At 46.2% G+C, this 22859-nt stretch overlaps 1 protein-coding gene across 2 annotated transcripts in view; it reads right to left on the minus strand.

The window, feature by feature from the left end:
* The window catches only part of LOC130374403 (A-kinase anchor protein 7), a 32605-nt gene that overhangs the window by 151 nt on the left and 9595 nt on the right, over positions 1-22859 (minus strand). Inside the window, exons 9-10 of one of the 2 annotated variants that reach the window (XM_056581147.1) lie at positions 5004-5042; positions 1-2636 (exon numbers count right to left, since the gene is read on the minus strand). The exon at positions 1-2636 is cut by the window's left edge and continues 151 nt beyond it. In XM_056581147.1, coding sequence (XP_056437122.1) covers positions 2416-2636; positions 5004-5042 — 260 coding nt within the window. In that variant the 3' untranslated portion in view covers positions 1-2415. The remainder of the gene's footprint in view (positions 2637-5003; positions 5043-22859) is intronic. The other variant, XM_056581148.1, reaches the window with a different exon arrangement.

Below are 22859 nucleotides of genomic sequence, written 5' to 3' on the forward strand. Positions count from 1 at the left end.
CACACACACACACAGGACAATACGTGTGTGTTAAAGGGGAACAAAGGAGTCATTAAGGATCTGGTGACAAAAATTAGGTTCAAAATATTCCTTCGTTCTTTTTATTGGAGAAATCTCACCGTATGACAGAATCAGCACATTGTGTTTACTCGAGGAGAATAGGGGAAATGATGTGCAGGTGACAGCGTTTACAATTAATTTATGCACACATTTGCTGTGAACGTCGCGTCGGCCGACAGGCCTCATGTCAGAGCTGTGTGTACCATGGTGAACGCGGAGGAAAAATAAAGCGTCAAATGAAATGACTGTTGCTATAGGTGCCAAACATACACATCCATGTATGAAGGGCGTTGACTCAGGAACTTCTAGCGTGGGGTCGTCCTGTTGGCCAGGATACCATGAATTCTGCCCTTGGATTTTTTTATGCTTTTGTTTCCTTTTTTTATTGGTAAGCAAAAAGTATCCTCAGTAATTTCTCCTCATCAGTCGAACTTCAAATGTGTGGGGAATAAATGAAAAAGCATCGCAACCTATTGAGCTGTTGCAAATGACACACATGTAGAATTTATGCAAAATAAATGAAAATATCTAAAATCTTTCCTTCTTTGTCGTCAGCACCATAACCTCCATCAATAAAATATTGAAATCAATAATCAATTAAAAATGATTCAACACTTGATTAGTGCAGACAAACGTCTTGTTTTACACTGGATACGTTCCATCATGACTTTACGATTTTTAATAGACTCCCCCGCATCATAGCCAAGTAACATAAGAAGCCAGATGGAAGACATTGCAATAGCATGTTGAGAGGTTTTCAGGCAAAAACAGTGAATATGTGATTCATCATCATCGTGGCAGACGTCTTCACCACCGTCGTCATAGATACACACTGGGTTCTGTGGCTTTGCTAACCAGCAACAGTGCTAGCCAAGGCCTGAAGTGCTCTTATAACATATGCTTCCGTATGCTAAACCTACCAATTAGGGATGGATCAGGATGTAGCAGTCAGGCTACGGTACATTAACCACCTAGACCATAAAAAGGGAATATACATCATCCATAGCATGTGACGTTAGGACTGGGACTATATTTGGTCTATTTTTAAAAAGAAATCTCTTTAATGGATGCCAAATTATGATTGATTTTCAAATAAGTGTTTTTCCTAATAGAAGGGCCAGTGCTTTTATTAACTCGTTTTCATAGAAAAGGGAGTTGGTATTCAAAGTGTTTGTATACTATAAGTGTTATAAAACGCATTGCAGAAACAAGATTGACACGTTCCATTGCAGACAATTACTATGGGTGCACTCACCCAACATACATTTCAGCATGTTTGTTTTAGTTGCTGGAGTGTACATCACTACACTAAAAACTTGAGGGGTTTAGTGTATTTCGTAAAAATTATTCATAACTTTGGGTATTTATTTTTTGTTGCGCTGCCTACGCTGAAGGCAGTTAGCAGAAATGTAGCTACATGCCCAATGCTGGGATCAGGTTACTTTCAATTCAGTCGGTTAGGCCTTAACACATTTAGACCAACCCGGGTACAAAAGGAGATCGAAGAAGAGTGTATATTTGAATAAAACGTGTTGAAATGAAAAGGTTTCTTGAACTACAAAATCGAACAAGTCCATCCGTACAGGCCCATGATGGCATAAAATAAAATAAAAAGCAAGTGTAATAAAATATCCAAGCCACGGTCAGTTCAAACAGTAGTCACCTTGTCCCAGGAAATGCAGTACCGAACAGTACAATATCCTTCCGGGCACTCCATGACATCCGCTTTTGTTTATCAAATCTACTAGTGTACTATGTGGGGAATCACATGTTTCAAGACAAAGACAGTTTATACCAACAAAAAACAAAAACAACGAACAAGTTCTATAAAAAACCTTCGGTTTTTTCAGGACTTATTCAAAACGAAAGATAATCTGTAGGAATCGTATCACATGTTGTCCATGTGGTGCATTGAAGTGCAAACACAATGAACAGAACTCATACAGAGCCGTTGTCTCATAAACTTTTTGCACTGAATGAATCCGTGCTGCCGAAAAACTAAATCAATCTATCAATCAATCAATCATTTCCAATTGGGCAGCTGACACGACTGGATAATTAGCCTGTTAGCATGAGGGGACAGCATACGCGGATACATTTTCTCATTCAACTGGAATGGTCCGAGTGGCTGAGTTTTACTATTTCGCTGGCCACAGCTAGTGTCATCCGCTAGCTTAGATGGTCAACGAACTAGGCGGATCCGTTGGTTTGCTTGCAAGAAGTTCAGATCGTTCCTCTAGCGCCACCCTAGCATGTGCTTGACCGTTGACCTCCTAGGTAGCCCGGGCTGGCAGACTGTTTCTCTTGGCGCCCTTGTTTTATTTTCTTCAGTCTCCTCCTCCCAGTTTGATGCACTCACTTCCTGCTGTCGGTGGTGGAGTTGGCGCTCGTGTCCAGCTTTGCCGTGCTCTCCTTAGTGTTTTCCGGGGGCGGCACGGCTGCCGTATTAGGTCCGCCCCCGTTCTGCAACGTCTCCTGTTTGTATTGGTTCAGGGCGCGATTGACAGCGTCCTCGACTAACCGCTTGCTCACCCTCTGTAGCTCCGCCTCACTGGGCTCCTGATGCTGGTGGCCACCTGTGGAGAGTAGTAAGGAGAACGTTACGTCCTGCCCGCCCACACACACACACACACACACACACACACACACACACACACACACACACACACACACACACACACACACACACACACACACACACACACACACACACACACACACACACACACACACACTAGATCACAAGCTACACAGACGTATGATTATATAGAAAGAAAAGGAGAATTCGAGAGAGAAAAAGCAAAATGGGCAAAGAAAGAGTCCAACAGCCCTGAATTAAGCACGCTGGAGTGATCATGGAGCAGAAAAGGAGCCCTCTCTGCAGCTTTTCATTCAAAGACAAGAGGTGTTTCATGAATAAAAGCATAACCTTCCATGTGCAGAGCTTAGAAAATGTGGGTGCATTCACACACACACAGACACAGACACACACACACACGCGCGTTTGAGTACGAAGCCAGCTTCACAATGTAAACACTAATCGTGGGATCATTGTATAACCTATTTTCCCACTCAGAGCACCTCCTTGTTGACATTTGGAGTAACAAATCAAGAGTGTTGCTATAAAAGTATTGAACAACTCTTCTATCTGACTATTTTACAAACTGCCAGAAGATAGCACTAGAAAACAAGCTCTTATTATTTAAAGATCTATTTCAAATTTGTATTCTGTGTGGGTTTCAAGCAAGCTATTTATTCACAGATTATCTATATTTACAACGGAACGAACATCAATGAACAAACAGCCTACCCGACTCATTTCAATGTCTTCACTGCGTGAATAAATATCGTTAATAAACAATGTGTTGAAATGCACTCAAATGCATTTAATTAAATAACTAATGTTTCTGTTTTTTATTATTCACGTCAACACAGAATAAGACATTGGAAAAGTCCCCTGAATTCAAGTGTCTGAGCAAACCAGAGAAATATAATGCTGAGTCCTAAGCATGGTTTATGTTTTCATAAAAAATATTGTTTTTCGTTATTTTCCCCCCTCAAGGGATCTCTCGGCTCATAAAGTGTGCAATAGAATAGATGTCTTTTTGTTTTTACTACTCAAGTGAGACCAACAGCGATAATGGATCGGTTTTCTCCAACACCACTTTCAACTCAATTAAAGCTCCCCAGAGGAATTGACTAACAGGAGTGTTTTCCATCATCCACACTACGTTTACAGTAAACTCTCAGATTCTCCGTTGACCCACGCGTAATGGTCATGAATTCCATTGGATACAAGTCATGGGGATTTACATGCAAATGTACAGAGGTTATTTAGCAATTTGTTAATGCATCGGTTATCTGTTACTGTGACTTGTATAGTGTGCGTCGTAGTATGTGGATCGTACTCTACTCAAGAAATGTCAGACTCGTCAAAAGTCATTGATAGATAGGTCAATGTTTGAGTGATTGCAGAAGATGCAACTCCTTGGGAATACTTTAAAGCTACGACGGGCAGAATTTTTTCCAATTGAGTGATAGATACTGAATATTGTAGTGAATTCCTCTGTCACCTGCTTGGAACAGGAAACGGATGGAAAAATGGACGTTGTTTGGCTGCAATATTTACTTCACCTACTTTTTTATTAATTTTCACTTTACTGTTTCACCTTATTTTTGATGGATTTTGGTGTAGAAAATACCTTGCATTTACATTCGATGTGTACAAATATAGATAATCATATAATTATATTCACTCCCCTCCCACATCAAAGTCTCTCCAACCCTCTCTTCTTTCAAATCTGCCCTCAAAACATACCTTTTCACACTAGCCTTCCCCACCTAACTCCCACCTTATTCTTCATGTTTAACCTCTGTTTTTCTTTTATTCCTAGTCTGTCTTACATAGTTTTGATAGGGCAATATGTAAAGCGTCTTAGAGTACCATATTAAGCGCTATATAAATTTCATTTATTATTATTATAATAAATAGATATATATATATAATATACAACAATTAAATATGGAATATAATTATTAATAATGATTTCTATCTATGATTTTAGTAGTCAATGTATGCAAAGGCGAAGAAAAAGATAAATGCTTTTAAACTAGGTTAAAGGTTGATTAGAGGCTTGTGGAATGTATAATCAGCATGTAATTACTCACAATCAATTCCAGAGCAAGAAGACACTTTTGATTGGTGTGCAATTATAAACGTTTTTCATACTTTTCTTGAAAGATTTACATGAATTACTGCAGGTTCCAACTCTGTAATGTGAACTATTCAATGATTGGATTTGGTGAGTATATTTGAGTGCATTCCTTTGATTACATCCAGGATAGAAATCAGGGCATCATTGTGAGCTTTTGAAGGATGGCTCGTGCCACTGGCGATAGCCATAGTGATCGAGAGGGGCGTCGCGGGACGGGGGGAGACGTACTTGTGCGTTTGGAACGAGTGAGTGGGCTGCGAACCAAGTCTGCAACACAGAACACAAACAGAGAATGAAAACACTCAATTGACAAAAACAAAGACCAAACCAAAAGACATAACAAGGAAAGGACATACCAAGACATGTTTTCACAATACCAATATTGCTCTTATATTTTATAACTCTTCTTCAAAATGCAACCAAAGTTCAACAGCTATGGATACAGTTGTATGTCCCTATTTTTTTTATTTATTTACAACCTACCTTTTGTTACCCCTCTACGTTACGTTTTTTTTGCTAGCTCTGTTGTCATGGTGACATTTGAAACCGTGCACTTCAACTTTTAACAATCCATGTGGTTGTGACATCTCAGTTCCTGTCATTACTGCGCAATCTGCTGCTCAGTCTCTCCATCAATATGGAGAGACTATCTCTCCGTATGGAGACATAGAAAGGGAGAGATAAAGACAAAGAACACAAGGTACCACTATACACCTGCTCCACAAACCAGCCCAGAAATAACCGATAGAAAGATGTGTGCATGTAAGTGATATTGGAGTGATCATCTCTCTCCAATATCTCTCTCATCCGCTTGCGGTCTGCAAACAGTCGATCACGTTGCCTGCCTCGCTCTGTCTCTCGCCCCCCCCTCCTCCACCCCACTGTCTGCCCCTCTCGCTCCCCAGCCACACTCACTGGTTTAATTCCCCGCTTCACATCAATTTGTTGTTGTATTTTCAGTTGCATCCAGCTTGTTTGTCAGCATACATCCTTTCAACACACACACACCAATGCGGTGTGTGTGTGTGTGTATGTGCTAATGTGTGTGAGTGTGTGTGTCTCCCACAAGCGGCGCCAGACAGACCGGCTAAATGCACCCGGCGGCCTCGCCTGGCATGCTAATGAAACCACGCCGGCTCCCCGGTAGCAGAGGCTCTCCGTCTCTCTGTGCCTTATCAGACACAGTCATTGTCACTCTTGCACTTTAATCCCAGGTTTTCGGTGCTCTAGTTCCTGTGACATGGCATTACGACTGAGGGGAGATGTGTGTGTGCGTGCGTGTGCGTGTGCGTGCGTGCGTGCGTGCGTGCGTACAGAGCTTGAACCATGGGCGTCTTGCATAGCATCTGACCTTCTAACGCAGTACTTTTCCGTCCCTTTACCGTGGTGGCTGCCTGCTGTCCTCTCCTGTCGGATCCCGCCTACATCACTTTAGCACAATTGATTGCCTAACAATCCTTCTCTAACCCCCTCCGTCTCCCGCTCTGCAGAATCCCCCCCCCCCCCTCCCGCCCCCCCGCCATCTACTGTCGTTGGATCAGAGAGTCAGCTATTCGGATCGCTTGCCAGTCGGGCTCAGTGAAGTCCTGAACTTTCCACTGTGGAAAAAGAAACACTAGAACAGTCCCGGGAAGAGGAGCTCGTGGATTGGCTGATGAGGCGGCCGTCTTTTTTTTTGAGAGTTCATCTGAAGTTCTCGCCCTTTACAAAAACTGTGCTGTAGTGGACTGGAGGAGCTGCAAGAGGTGTGTGTGTGTTTGTGTGTTTGTGTAGGGTTGTGTGTGTGTGTAGGAGTCTGTGTGTGTGTAGGGGTCTGTGTGTGTCTGTAGGGGTCTGTGTGTGGAGTTGTGTGTGTGTGTGTGTGTGTGTGTGTGCAAGGTAGTGTGTGTGTTGTAGATGAGGAATTACAAGGACAGAAAAAATTGTGAGGGGGGGCTTAATGGAGGAGCAGCTTCCTGAGGAAATACCAGAAATCTTCTTGTGCTCTCGACACACACACACACACACACACACACACACACACACACACACACACACACACACACACACACACACACACACACACACACACACACACACACACACACACACACACACGTGAAGCGAGCATTGCATGTGTTACAACCGATAAGCCGTCCGCATGCCTCTCCATATCCCACTCTGCAAACACGGCATACATTCATAATCATTACCATGGTAACCCCTCATTCACCCACACAGGCAAGTGGGAATCAAACGCGGACACCACGCCGGTTGTGTTGCCGTACCGCGGGTTAGCCGAGCGCGCGGTTAGCCACGCGGCTTAGAGGGGGGGTTCAATGTTTCGCCAATAAAAAGCTTAACGCGTGCGGAAACTAAATGGATCTTAGTAATAGGTGGAGGAGGGGCCTTCACTCTGCGGCTCATCAGCAAGGTCAGGCTGACTCAGACATAGGCAAAAATACATCCATCATCTACAGGAGGAGGCAGGCCTGCTGGGGGGGGGGGTCACCGTGGAGTATATGGTTCAGCTCATACCCGGTCAGGTCGGGGAAAGGTTTGATTGCGGATTGTGCCTGGGCGACGGGGGATCTGACTGTTCTCTGGGGACAAACAGGCCTTTTCTCAGCCTCTCCTGGAAGGCTGCGTTGGGCAGACCCAGCAGGCCAAAGAAAAGCTTCACTGTGGTTTGTGGCGGTGTGTGAGTCTTTTAGTTTCACAGAATGGGGACAAGCACGTGTGTGTGTGTGTGTGTGTGTGTGTGTGTGTGTGTGTGTCTGTGAGTGTGAGTGTGTGTGTGTGTGTGTGTGGCGAAAAGTAACCAGGCAGTTTGGAATTTGGCGGCGCAACGAAAAACCCCATGACTGGCGACCATTAGCTCAATTTGACTGTTAGAGGGTGAGTGGTGGTTTAGAGAAGAGTTCATCTGGCTTGTTGGAGGGGGGAGGTTTCCTTCCATGAAGTCAGATTTGCGAAAGCCCTCTGCAAGTCACATAGTAATCACAGTAACTTGTATCGGAGAGAATGCTCTACATTCTGTACAAGCCCTGCCCAGAGCTGTGACTGAGCGGCGATGCACCGTGTCGATAACAGACCGCACTCTGCAAACAACCCGCGTTTAAGAGCTGAACGTTACGCCGAGGGATGGCTCCGAGCTCCGCAGACGAGCGCGTCCAACAGCACAGCAGGGGTATTACGAGCGCGTGCCTCTCTATAAGCTAAGTCACGGCACGAGGAACGAGTCCCTAGCCGCTCTTATGATCAGGCTGGTCGCGCGGCGCTTTGATCTCAGCTGCAGCCCGCCCCGGCTCTGGTCCTCCTCGGCCCTGGAGGGACGATGGACCATCAGCTACTCAGCAGTTTTTGGGGGGCCGTGACGTAGCCGTGGTGACCTAGTTCACCAGGCTGGTCTAGTTTTTGTTGATTTAGTTGATGCTGCTGCTGATGCCGCTGATGCTTACTGGCCTTCGGGGCCCGGCATCTGTGCTGCGCTAATCAAGGCATGGCAAGATGAGAGAGGGTGAAGGGGAAGAAGAGGACATGGAGGAAGCATGAGGGAGGAAGACATAAGGACCTGATGAAGTACATGAGGACCGACGGCGAGAAATAATGCACGAGAGAAAGAAGGCTGAAGGGTCGACCAGATGGAGAGAAAGACGGATGGGTAGGGGTGGACCAAGAAAGATGGATGAATAATAGTAGCTGAAGAAGGAAGCAGTGGGGAATATAGAGAGATGGGACAAAATAAAACAAATGAAGTAAGAAGTACATATAGAGATCGTGGGGAAGAAAGAAAGAAAGAAAGACATGATGGTAAATGAAGGAAGATAGCGAGACAAACCGTTGCGAAAAAAGGTTCAGGGAAATGCCATCTTTGCCCTCCCACGTGACCACTGTGCTACACGCTTCAGCAGCCATGATGAGCCGTCACCCGTCATCACTCATCGTCGTCTCCTGGCCCTGTCTGAAGCCCCCTCCTCCGGACCCCTGCATCTCCCCACTGTGTATTTATCTATTAATAGATATCACACACACACAATGCATCTCGTGTCTCCCACTGGGCTGATTATTTATCACACTTGTATCCCGAACAAACCCACCCTGTGTGTTGGTTTAGGAGCCCGTTATTCTTCCCCCCCCCCCCCCCCACTTAATAACACCCAGCTACTCGTGACCCAGAGAGACGAGTTTACAATGGGTTTACGGTGTGTCAGGGTGAGTCCAAATACCCCATCCGTCTGCACCGTCACAGCTCCATAGTGCCATGATACACGCCCCACTGTGCGTGAACTCAGTGTAGCGTAGTTCGACCGGGCTCAAACCCCCCGTCTTGATAAATGTGTGAATATATCCCCGGCGACAACAACAACAACAACAACACCCTCACGCTCGCTCGCACCTACTCAGAATTATTTCCAAGCATGCCCACAGAAATGCGCCGGAAAACAGAAATCGATATTAATACACCATAACCGCGGGTCCCGCTACAAAACACGGACCAATCACGACCCGACTGACCCCATTAGTGTGGAGATTAACTACGGCCGCGGCAATCAAATGCTTTATGGATTAGGATCAAAAATGGAATCGATTGCAGCAAAACTGAAGCAAGTGGTTCCAGATGAGAGAGGAACAGACAATGTTCCACCTCGCCTGTGGGGTGTAGCGGGCAGGTCTCTGGTCAGGGATCATCGCCTGAAGGCAGACCCTGTTTCCCCGATAACACGGTGTGTTAAAACACAGGTGCAGCAGCACCCCCCCTGAGGGGAGTCGAAATGTAATCGCTCTCCGCAACTTAACTCAAGCCCACAGCGGTGTCATTCACCATGTTGACAACAAAGTCAGTCAAATAGCGCCCCGATCTCATGTAATGGCCAGTTATCGTACATTTGAATCGAATCAACGGAACTCCCTCCATAGTCCGTGAGACTGTTTCGTTGCTTTGATGTCTGGCGACAACTCCCCACTCACTGAACATTTCAAACCAATATGATCAACCATGTCTCAGCTTCCCCCCCCCCCCCCCCGAGACCATGCGGCAGGCTCTTGAGTGAGGTCACTGTGTCACGATCCAATCCTGGAAGATCAGATGACATTGCCCGAACGTTTACCGAGGGTCTCCCGTTTCAATATTGATAACGTGTCCGATTATAGAAACGCAGTATGAACGGACGGCGTTTCCAACGTCTTTAACCTACGGCGGCTCACGGTAAACCCGCTGGGGTAGAGATGGCAAACGGAGCCTCCCTATGGGACAGTGACTCAGATGTGGAAGCCAGCGTGATGACCCTCAATGTGCTTGTGCTCTGGGCTCTAGACTTAAGGCAAGCGCACACCGGACCGAAAATCGGCGTCGGTGACACGAGTCTATTTGGTGTGGTCGCTCAAATCGGCCACGTCGGCGTTCATTTCAGACGATTCAACATGTGTAATTAATCGGTCATTCGAGTCGGTCATTCTTTTACCATTCTGATTGGTGGAGGTCTAGCAGCTTGACTAGCGAATCAGTGAAGCCCGGAAGTGAGGCTGGTAAACATACCAGATAAACAGTGTAATCGAAGAAGAGGACCTGCTACTTCAGGTTTTCATGTTTTTTGACCCACAATACAGATTAGCGCCGCCTGTTGTTTTGGAGACATTACATCTCGCGCAAGCGCGGAACGTCCGGTGTCGGCTGTAATCCCGTAGGTGGGTACCACCCATGTCGTTGTTTGAGTCGGCCAGATTAAATAGCCCGACTTCATTTACCGACGCGAATCGGGCAGTTGGTCCGGTGTGTGGTTAACTTTAGGCCTCCTTAAAAAAAGGCTCTATATACTGTATGTGGGAAAAACAAATAATGAATCACAGCCCAAAAATAAATGCTAATTACGCATCGAATTTCATACTGTGCTGCGTCAGACATACTGAACAGAGGGAAAGAACCAGCACACTTTCTTCTCAAGGCCTTCCATAAATAAAGGCTCTAAAAAATCCAGGTAAAGACCGAAATAAAACAGAAACACCCACATCCAAAGCCTGACTCATCACAAAAGTAGGCTGTGACAGCGAACTGTGTCTTTATCACTCATAAGACATGCATTATCAACGCTGCAATTTACACACACACACACACACACACACACACACACACACACACACACACACACACACACACACACACACACACACACACACACACACACACACACACACACACACACACACACACACACACACACACACCTAATGGCTTCATGTGGAATGTCAAAGGTTGAAGGCAATACGTTTTTGTTTCCCATGAGAAGGCATTTATCTTATCTTGTTACGGTGACACAAGGATCAATCACGTGGAAACACGATAGAAGCATGGGAGCGTAAAACAATAACGACATATTGGGACTACTAAAACAAGGCACTTCTAAACGGACGACTAGCGCACCATGTGTTACTCTGGCTGTCTAAACACATTAGGGTGTGTGTGTGTGTTGTGGGTGGTTGTGTGTTCAACACCCGCACTGAGTGCGAACAACGCTGCATGTCGCCTTGTGTAATCAACAATGGTTGAACACACACACACACACACACACACACACACACACACACACACACACACACACACACACACACACACACACACACACACACACACACACACACACACACACACACACACACACACAGCTAGCCTATGACCTGATCCCTGTTGGTTATGCCCCACCGTACTCCTAAATCTCCCTCGACCTTCCTATCTCGGAATAAAACTCATTGCCAATCCCAAAAAAATGGATCGATCTTACTCTCTCCCATGTCCCCCCCCGACCCAGAAGTAGGACACAGTGGTCTGACTGTGTGGAGCACTGTGCAGCTGCACCCAGAGAGGGAGAGAGAGGGGGAGGGAACGCTGAGGGGGGGGGGGGGGGGGGGAGAGAGAGGGAAATAGAGATGGAAAGGGGAGAGAGAGTAAAATGGCAGTGGTAAAGGAATGAACTCAAACCGAGAACCAGAATGGGAGCTAAAGAAAAGCAAACGGCAGGCAAATGGAAAAACAGACTTGTGCGTTTATATTTAGGAAAGTTTCCCAGATACAAACACACAGCTTGCGTTTCCCAGCCATAACCTCTCTCTCTCTCTCTCTAGCGATAGTGTCAAAGTCTGCATTTACGACCGGACGATAAAATTGAGCACAGTGTGTACACACAGGCCAGAGCACAGCTAACACAACACAGAGACGTGAACGTCATAAAGGACAGGTGAGCCGTATCGCTTGGCACTAAATGCTCGGTAGTTGTTATCAGCGAGAAATCCAAAGCTATTACATATGAAAGGTGAATCATAAAAAGTGATAAATGTGTTACTTCATAGTTAACAGATTTGACTGCATTGCTCAGGGTTGGGAGAATGGTGATACAGTTGCGTCTTGTTTACACCGTTCAAGTGGCCTACCTTCAGATAAAACATTATACTGAACACCCATCTGAAAAAAATAAGCAGGTTCAACTGCATTGTATTGTCACTTCTGTCATGGGAAATAACCATAAAGCCATCCATCGTCCCTTTTCTATGTCCTCTTCTCACGACCAGGGGCATACAAGCGGCCTGAACCTGATTAACTGAATCTGAATGCGGCAGAGCATGTGTAAACAGCTGCAAAGGGGTTCAGACCACTTTAATATGGAATCCGTATAGATCTGAAACATTTATGTGGTCCGTCTTAAGCTACCATCATTCCCTGACAACATGCATCACCCTGCTAGGGTGGGACATTTTGAAAGGTGGAAGGACTTCGAAGTGTTTGGTGTGAGGCGACTCTTTGAGTTGTTTGGACTTCATTATCTAGCTAAAAATGACAAGTTTTGCTTCTGTGCATTATGCCATCTTTTCAACAGGACTTTATGTGTCTCACGGTGACAACGCACGTCACTTACTCATGGATGGGAAGATTTGGAGTGCTTATTTGGCATGCAAATTACCACGCACAATCTTTGTTTGTGAGTGCAGGCCCCTGGAGTCATTTACAATAATGTGAACAGCCGGATTCAAAGGGGTCATCCAACATGGGAAGAGCGTTGTAATTGAAATCTAGCGTGAACTTAATCCAATTAACGTCACTTCTAATTAATCCCTTCTCCCGACCCCAGACAGGCAAGGACCTGTGAGTGTGAGGTTGTGATATTCTTTGTCAGAATGTTGGTGATAATTTGCTTGAATCCATAGCTTCCTGGGACACCCTGGGAGTTAATCAAACAGCTCGATTCCCAGATCACCACACAAAAACCCTGTGACCGAATGCCCTGCAAGTGTTAAAAGTGTCAGGCTCTGAACAAACACTCTACGCCACTGGGTATAGGGGCACAAACACAGGAAAACTAATCAAAGAGCCAGCCCCTGAAACGTGAACGCACCCACACACACACACACACACACACACACACACACACACAATTACTTACTTCATGAATCACATATTAAAATCAGACGCGTTTCATTACTCAATACACAGAAGAAGACAAGCTGGTCCACCAAGGTCCCAGAGCAAACTCACACCACATCCACGTTAGCCTACAGCTCTACACAAGGAGGATGAACTACACCACCAGAACTGAGCCTCGGCACAATAGGGGAGTGGTGGTGCCTCCACACTAGTGGTCTATGTCTAATCTGACACAAAGACACATACTGGGATCACACAGAGCTCTAGAACCGTAACACCCTTGCACCAATCCACAGGGCACCACAGGGAGACAATAAAAAGGAGCTATAATCATTAACTTAAACAGCCATCATCATCATTCCAGCACACACAAACACAAAAGAACACTTACTGATTTTCTCCTCCGCTTGGTTGAAGGGAAAACAGCATAACTGCCCCATGGCGCCTCCTCTCCTCTCCTCTTTCCCCCTTTCTCGTTCTTCCCCCCCCTTGCTAGACCGCCAGACGCAATGTTACGGGCGGCTCCAATCTGACCGTCTCCCTCCTCTCTCTCTCTCTCTCTCTCCCGTGTCACTTGCTGCCTTGCTCGCCCCTCTCTCCTTCTCTCCCTCTCTCTCTCTGTGTGCGCGTCTCCCCCACTGCCTCGCGCTCCTTCGCTGTGCCTTAAAGGACAGACGACGGATCAGAGCACACAATGTGTCTTCTACCACTCTGCAACGCGACGGCGCTCCCAGTCGGAGCCAGGGAACAAATGAACGAAAGGGAGAGAGAGAGCGAGACAGAGCGAGTGACTCCGCTCCTGCTCCACTTTACACCGACACACAGGGAGGGAGGGAGGGGGAGCGAGGGAGAGAGAGATAGAGTAAAAGAGGGGGGAGAGAGAGAGAGAGAGGGGGTGTGTGTGTGCTAGTGTGCACGTGCGAGGATGATCACGCATGTGTGAAAGAGAGAAAGTGTGTGTGTGTGTGTGTGTATGGGGGCTGGTGGAAGGGAGATGCGTGCTCGCGTGTGTGTAAGATAAAAAAAAAAAAGGAGTGTGTACGAGGGCAGCTGAGCGTGTGAAGGGGGAAAGGGGAGGGTTGAATAGAGGAGGAAGGCTGTGTGTGTGTGTGTGTGTGTGTGTGTGTGTGTGTGTGTGTGTGTGTGTGTGTGTGTGTGTGTGTGTGTGTGTGTGTGTGTGTGTGTGTGTGTGTGTGTGTGTGTGTGTATAAGTGAAACGTATGTGCTCTTCACATGGCTTATAATATGTGGGATCAAAAGTGTCACTCGGTCTGGATGGAGGAAAATAATTGTATATTCATACATATGTAAATGTATTCAACTCTGGTGGAATTTGTTGGAGCATTAAAATAATAGCTATTGCCATGTGACGGTTAGCACAAATCAAAATTCACTCGCTAACACAAATCCTGCACTGCACACCGTCACAAAACAAGGAAGGAGGAAAACATGTCCACTTCAATCTCCCACGATCTTCAACTCCATCGACATCTGTATTGCTTTAAGACTGTGCAGAGCAACATCAATTAGCAAAAGCTATTCTCCACCCCAGGCCCGGAAACGTCCAGGTTCTCCAGAGACGAGAACATAGTCGTGGTTTACCTCCTCACCTTTCCCCGTCAGCCTCCTCTTCCTCTTTTTCCATTAGTCCCAGTCCCTCTCCTTTTATCTTCTCCTCTGTGTGAATACCCATCTCTTTCTCCCCCCTTTTCTCCTCTATTCCTCCTCTTCTTCTTCTCTCCTTCTCTCCGCAGCCCCCTGTTGAGTACGATCGATCAGGTCACACTCATTGATTTTCCGTGTAACTGAGCGTGGGATCACTGAGAATAAAAATCTGGTCCTTCCTCAAACCTTTTTGAGACCTCAGCTACAGTTGCCACTAGCAGCTGACCGTCAGTCAGTCAGTCAGTCAGTCAGTCAGTCAGTCAGTCAGTCAGACACACACACACACACACACACACACACCAGTGGCCGAGCCAACAAGCCTGGTCTGTGTAATTAGCCTAATGAATGCTGCGCTGCACTAGCCTGAGCCAGATAAGCCAGAATGATGCAGAGATTCTGTACGCTGCAGTCATAAACAATCATTTACAGGTGTTCACCGCAGGTTGAACTCCTTATAAAACAAGCAGAATACAGAAGGAAATACAAATCCTAGAAATGTGGATGAAACTACCATATCATTTTTTTTTTTACCCATAAATAAATTCAAATGTCGACCAAACAATTGCACGATTTGGTGATTCGATGATAGGTTTGATAATTACACGGCATGTCTGGTTGATTTATGTTGGTTTTAAGAAATAATTTTCCACCTTTAGTAACACAGCTATTGGGACCATTGACATTAAGGCCCAATCCCATTTCTACCCCTTACGCCTTCCCCCTTCCCTTTGTTTTGAAGGGGTAAGGGGTAGAAATGGGATTTGGCTTTAGGCCTAATCCCGTTTCTACCCCTTACGCCAGGGGTGCCCAACCAGTCGATCGCGGTCTACCAGTAGACCGCCGATAGATCCCAAGTCGACCGCGAGGGGTGAAGAAAAATAAAATAAAAAATAAAAAATAAAATGCGCGGGACATATACGCACGGTAGCGCATGCGCTGTCAACAGTAGTTGAAAGCCGTCAACAGTAGTTACGCAGTCCAAAACGTTGGCATGGCTGAGGGGAAACCAGTTAAGACCTACCATTTTCACCCTGAGTGGGAGGAAGATAATATTGATTATTGTTGAGAAGACGCCGTGTGCAGACGGAATGAAACCCCCACTGAAGTCCGTAGGTCCACGATACAAACCACCACCACCACCCCCCCCCCCATGGCAAGAAATGCATGGCAAGCACGCTTTACTTAAGGCTTTCAAAGTTTGGTTGCTAACAGCTGAAAGGATTTCAGCATTTACTAATCCCTATATGCTCCGTTAGTGAATCACAACGCACTTTGTCGTCAGCCTCTTCTTTAGAGGTTGTTTCATCCCTTGTGACCTTTACGACGTGAGAGAGAGAGACGTGTAGTTCATTCAAATGTATAAGTGTATAAATATATAAGCGGTCCGTGTTTGTACACAAGGGAAAAGCATACGGTTCTCTTTAAAAAAGGAAGAATGAGTTCCAAGGAAAAGGGATATGCTCGTTGACACATGCCAAAATAAACAACGGTTTTGCATTTCTGCAACTCGGCTGTAACTGAAGACAGTTGAGCCACAAGCACCGTAATTCACTCACAGCTGCAGTTACAAACAGTACGCTCAGTATGGTCAAACACACACACACACACACACACACACACACACACACACACACTATTAAGCAACATTGTTACACTTGAGGCCATTTTCAAAGATCTTTCCGTGGATGAATTTGGATATTGACTTTGGATACACAAAGACTGTTGGGCCCAAAACAACACAGTTTGAGGTTCCAGCAGATGAGGCAAATACACACAATGTGAATGCTATTTACATTCCCTTGTAAACATGTATTGAAAAAGCATAATCTAGTTTCTACGGTTCATTGTAATTATTTAACAAATATAAAAGAAAAAGTATATATACGTACAATAAGTATGACAATATTAATCGGTCTGTACATCATATCCGGTGTTCATTTTTCACACGAAAATAAATAAAATAAACAACCTTGAATTGCTAAAGTGGATCAATATTAATTGCATGGAAGGGCCTCACCCCACCACCGGCCTCTGCGGAAGATGAATGTGCTCTGTATGAATAAATTACTGTAGGACTCGAAATAGCACAATGGAAGACACTGGTGTAGACTGCCCTCCGTAACGCAGTTGACCTTGAGCTTATCGGGGTCAACTCCACCACCACGCCCGAGGAGCAGCCACAGCACGACATGGCCACCACACAGCAGCATGCAAAGGGCTTACTCATGTACTGAGAGGGCGAGAGAGGAAGAGAAACAGAGAGAAGGTGAGAGAGGGGACGAGAGAATCATACAGGGAAAGAGAAAGTAAGATAGAGAGAATGAGGAAGAAAAAGAAAAGAGTAAGTGAACAGACAGACAGGCCGACAGACAAAGAGACTGAGTGTATCAGCCGATAATGGTGACTTCAATATCCTTACTAGTCCTTTTCATTATTATCTACAGTATGTGCACCTGGGGAGGATATGGAAACAAACAGTGAACAGGCAAAGCAATGATGGTGGTGATGGGGTGGGATCCATCGGCAATAACTTCCTGAATCGATTAGATTCCGATTAACAAGGGTCCGATGGGATTCAATTTCCGAAACCCGAGTAGATTCAGTAAGGGATATTTTACTTACAATACCAACTAGATCGTTGAGAACTTGTGTTGTAAATTGTACCAGGATACCTTCTAACCCGTTGCATTATTTAGAGGATTTATATTTCCATTAAGAATTCGACCCAGAGCATATACATTGATGCACTTTTAAATACAATAAAATGACCAACACACTGCAGAAGTCAACACAATATAACCACTATAACCAAAGGCTGGCCACGCGGTACTCACGAGGACAGCGCGTCAAGCATCCGCGCGAAAAGCTGTGTATAAATGAGCAATCTCTGGGGGGGTCTCGGCGGCTCACCCTGATAGCGCTAACCCTGCAGGCTGTACGCCTTGTTGCGAACTGGGTGTCTGTACCCACCTGTGGTTCGATGCTACACGTCGTTTCCTGTCCCCCGCCGCCTTCCTTTCCATAAAAAGCACAACAGAGCCCGTGAAAAAAAAAAGAAAAGGAAAAATGAAACAAAAGATTGATCGCCGCATCATACGAATCAATACCGGATATTTTTTAAATGAAGATCACTTAGATTCAGGCAAATCTATTTTTGTACACCCGTCCCTAGGCTCTACACCAATGTCACAAATAGCTTGCTGTTGTCGTTTGGTTTGCCCTTTATCGTCACTGAAAACAGCTTACTCAACTCCGTAGAACACATCGTCTGTATTCCTTTTAGGTTGTATTCATCGATCTGCACGAGACCAGATACTTTGGGGGGAAAAAAACGTGCAAACAAAAGCAAACAAATCAGTACTATTATCATCTAATGATGACGGGGTCCAAGCGGTCTACCATTACCACACCGGCACACGCACGTATACTCATCTCATCACACAAGTATACGGTTGCAAGGGGTTAGGCCAATCAATAAACGCACGTCTGCAGCGTATCCACCATTGGTAATAGCCTGGCCCAGACTTCCAGCCTCCATCTCCTGTCATATCGTGCTGACATTTACAACGTTCATCACGACACACAGCCATATTTCATGCTTCTCCTTTTTTGCTATTTTATCCTGCAGGCAATCCGCCAATGCCCCCTTTACATACTGAAACCGTCTCGTCTCGTCCCCCCCCCCCCCCCCCCACACACACACACACACACACACACACACACACACACCTCCTCAGCCCATCCCCACTCGCTGAGACAGAGCGTCTCGTCTTCCCCGGGGCCTTATCAGGAGACGAGGGCTGAGTCAGGGAGACTCATCATCCGTCCTCCGGTGGACAAAGACGAGGGTGCTCAAGGCTAGGGCCAATCAACTGAAAGCCCCACGAAGGCCCTAATTAAACTGTGAGCCCCCCCAGGGTGCGAGCGGGGAGCCTTGGCTTGTGTTGCCACTGATGGGAATCGCGTGCCGCCGTCCACTCCGTTAAGACCCGATGTTTGGATGCATTTTTATTTATTGGCCAATATCTCGTTATTGATGAGGTCACTTGATGTTTGGGGGGTTGCGATAATTGATTCACACAAGGCGGGGGGGGGGGGTTCGAACTTCCACTGCACGTTGCAAACGGGGGCTGGATGACAGTGCAGGGAGGGGAGACATGCATCATGCAGTTAGAAGACAATATTTAAGCTGTGTGACACATACCCCATCGTCCAAAGCCAACGCGAAAGGAAATCAACCACAGCGGTACTATAGTACTATTCTTTTTCCGGTGGAGACCTGACCTCCCGAACTAATTTCAGAAACCTCTCAACCATGGTGGTGGAATGGAAGCCCCCTTTGCTGCCCCAGGGAGCAAAGACAGTCAGATGGGCAACAATATGACATTGTTGATGCTGGCTTATCCCTAAACACAAAAGGAGGTCACACACTCGCAGGATGTTGCATGTGTGATTAAGTATACACACAAGCTAATGAAGCTATTAATAAATACTAACAGGGTGATGCATGACGGCAATTAGAAGATGGAGGACAAGGTAAAAAGCGTGAGGGAAGGAAGTGTTGGCTTGGTTGCTTCTTAATTTATTAATTGGCATGTACAGTATATACAAAGTTAAAAAACAAGCACATTTTGTGTAAAAAAGAAAATGCCTAGCATAATTAAATAGATCTCAAATAAGCAGAAATGTGTCTAGAATAAAAGAGCATAGTATGAAAAAGAAGAAGAAGGAAATAATATAAGAGAAACAGAGAGAAAGGAGATCTCCAACCTATTTCGTTGGTTGCGGCGGAGTCTAGCCCTTTTTTAGTCGCTTAAGCTGTCAGCGCTGGTGCTTGGATTCTCCCTGGCCACAGCACTTCCCATTTAATCACCACCCCTCTCTTCCTCTAGCTCTCCCTCCCTATCCCCCCCTCCCTCTTCACCCTGCGTCCCCCCCTCCTCGACCACACCCACCATTCTGCTGCTCCATCTTTTTTTTCCTGGACCAATATTTCATTCTAAAAGGCTCCATAATGTCACCTGTCCTTGCACCCTCTCTCTAGCTTCCTTCCTTCCTTCCCTTCCTTCCTTCCTCCCTCCCTTCCTTCCTTGGCTGGCTCATTTCCCCCGGCTCGCCCACCCTCCCAGGCCTCAGTTTAATCTCTCTCTCTCTCTCCCCAACTGTCCCTCACTCATGTGTCCGTTTAATCTCACTTGTTCTCCTCTTTATCCTCTTCGATCTTTCCATCTCTTTTTTTCCCCATGGCACTCCCTGTCTGGGCTTTCTTTCGCAGAGCCTTTAGTATACAGTCTATAGTCATGGGGGAAAGCCCTATTATTGTACATATAGAACGCCGTGAAATGCTGCTTCTCCTCCTTTGACCAATGAATCAGCCTTCAGAACAGCTTGAACAATTTCTGAGTCAGCCGCCACATGGCCAACTCATGGTTATGCATTTGACCTTCACCATGTGTGCCCACACACACACACACACACACACACACACACACACACACACACACACACACACACACACACACACACACACACACACACACACACACACACACACACACACACACACACACACACACACACACACACGTTGTTAAAGTCGAGAGCAGTAGTTCCCAACCTGAATCTAGATATAAATTGTCATCCAGACCTTTCGCCGACCAATTCACATGCAAACGGTCAGAAAGGGATAAAATTCACATGCGGTGGCTGAGCGTAGAGTGACAACGCCTTAATACACAATTATTATTGCGTGAAGGCCATGGCCAGTGGGAATCAGTGGACAGGAATAATCGGCCACTCTGCTTGTGCTCCCAGTGTGCTGTTAAGCAAACAATTGTACACAACACATCAGTGGAAAACGCCCCAATAGAAAACCCATGATGGAATACACAAAGCGACAATAGTTTCTTTATAATAACGAGCCGTAAATCTATATTTATCTAACAAATATCTACAATATGTTGCATTGCATTTTCTGCCTAATTCTATTTCCGGGATAAAATCCCACATACCACCCCATACCACCAGTGGTACGCGGAACAGAGGTTGAAAAACACTGGTCTAGAGGGTAGGTTCGAAAAGAAAAAGAATGGCCTGACTTACACAACAGAGCTAAATTGAAAGTTGTGTAATGTCAACTGAGTTTGTGTGCGTTTGCCGTGTTCATCTAAACCTCTTCACAGTTTGTGTCCACGCTAAATTATTCTGGGAAAACCATACAACAGTAATCTGATCAAAAAAATATAAAAAAAATAAAATAACTGAATTCCGGTTTGGCTGATGAAATGTATGCACATTTAAAAACACGTGGTTCACTCTGTCCACCACTCAGGACTGCCTCACTAAAGTCATCACGGTACAGCGAGCCCCTAGAGCCCCGCTGGGGAAACATGATGTTCTGCTGTGAGAGAGATCATTGTCTGGGTATGGACACAAGACCAACAGAACACAGTCATGTGAAACACACAGAAACAAACAGACCCACACACACACACACACACACACACACCCAGAGAGAGACACAAGCAAGGTGAGGGTGCGAGAGTCCGGGCGAGGGAGAGACCGAACGAGAGCGAGAGAGATGGAGTAAGGGAGAGAGAGCGAGTGAGAGAGCAAGGAGAGAGAGAGTGCAAACGAGCGAGAGACAAAGAGGGGGCAAGGGAAACAGAGCGAGAGCGCTAGTGTGCAAGGAGAGAGCAAGCGAGAGATAGATAGGGAGCGGGAGGCAGAGCGTGAGCGGGGAATAGGTGCTTACTATTCAGTGACCTAGTTCTGAGGAGCCGTGTTCTTCAGCCATATTTGTTCCCTTCGGTCTAAATTCAAACGGACACGACTGCTTTACAACCCTCAGTCCCTTTTTCCAAACCTCGCCGTGCAGCTGTGTCTCGTCTGGCGTACACAACGTAGCCCCGGCCGACGGGAGCGTGCCAAGCGGGCGGTCACCAGCTGGATTCGAACCCGCGCCACATCCCCCTGACGCGCCAACCCCCAGGCCTTCAGTGGGATGTACACGCGTGACAAGCTGTATCGCAGACCTCCGTGTCCCGTCTGTTACCGCCATTCTGTCCATGGCAAACCCCCCCCCCACCCCCACCCCCACCTTCTCCCGTTAGTGAAGTGGGTGGAGGGTGATCATGGTTGGGGACGATGGAAATCAGCTAATTTAATTAGCACACAACCAGAAGAGGTTAAATGGATGGCTGTGCGATTGCGAATGAGCATCTTGCCTTAATGGCTTCTTCCGTTCATGTAGGGGGAAACAGGGCAAACTGAAGACAATAGAGCAGCAAGAGGGTTTTGCAGAGATGTCACCATCGCTTAGGTCCATTGATGACATGGAATTCATATTTAAAAAAAAAAAAAAAAAAAAAAAATGGTATACATAAGGCCAAATAGCAGGCTGAAGCTAAATGGATAGAACTGCACAATAGAGAATGTGTCTTGTTCAGACACATTGTTCACAACCTCGTTGACGGACAGGAGGCAACGCAAAGGGCTCCCACAGATGAGGGCCTCCCCTCCTATTACGCATCACTGGAGGCCTTGCCTCGCTCTCCCAGCCTCACTGCTGTGGCTTTGAGCAGTCCCGGTCCACACGCCTCCTACTGCAGCTACAGTCCATAGTCAGCGGACACGGGAGGGGTACCCGTCGGCCAATACCCAGCTTAGCATCTCCATCGTGGGTCAATAACGACGGGTCACCGTAGCAGCGGTCTTCTTTGCGTTGTCGTTGCGTTTGTATGTCGTTTTACGTGGAGCACAGGAGCACTTGCTTAGGGTTGCTTAGCTGCCAGCTAATGAAGGAATACGATTGGGCAGCTCACTTAATTTCATTAAAATGATTAAAACAGACAAAAAAAAAAAGGTTTAAGGTTAAACAAAGGTGGATGTGCACAACACGTGCTTGAAATAATGAAACACACCTTGGAGAGAATACTCCGGAGGAACTAGACACTGCCGGGCGGCCCCAGGTGTTCACCGTACGCAGCTGTGATTGAAGATCATGACCCTTTAGCAGCAGCTCCTCC

The sequence above is a fragment of the Gadus chalcogrammus genome, chromosome 21 (assembly GCF_026213295.1).
Source record: "Gadus chalcogrammus isolate NIFS_2021 chromosome 21, NIFS_Gcha_1.0, whole genome shotgun sequence".
In the NCBI taxonomy this organism is placed as follows: Eukaryota; Metazoa; Chordata; class Actinopteri; order Gadiformes; family Gadidae; genus Gadus; species Gadus chalcogrammus.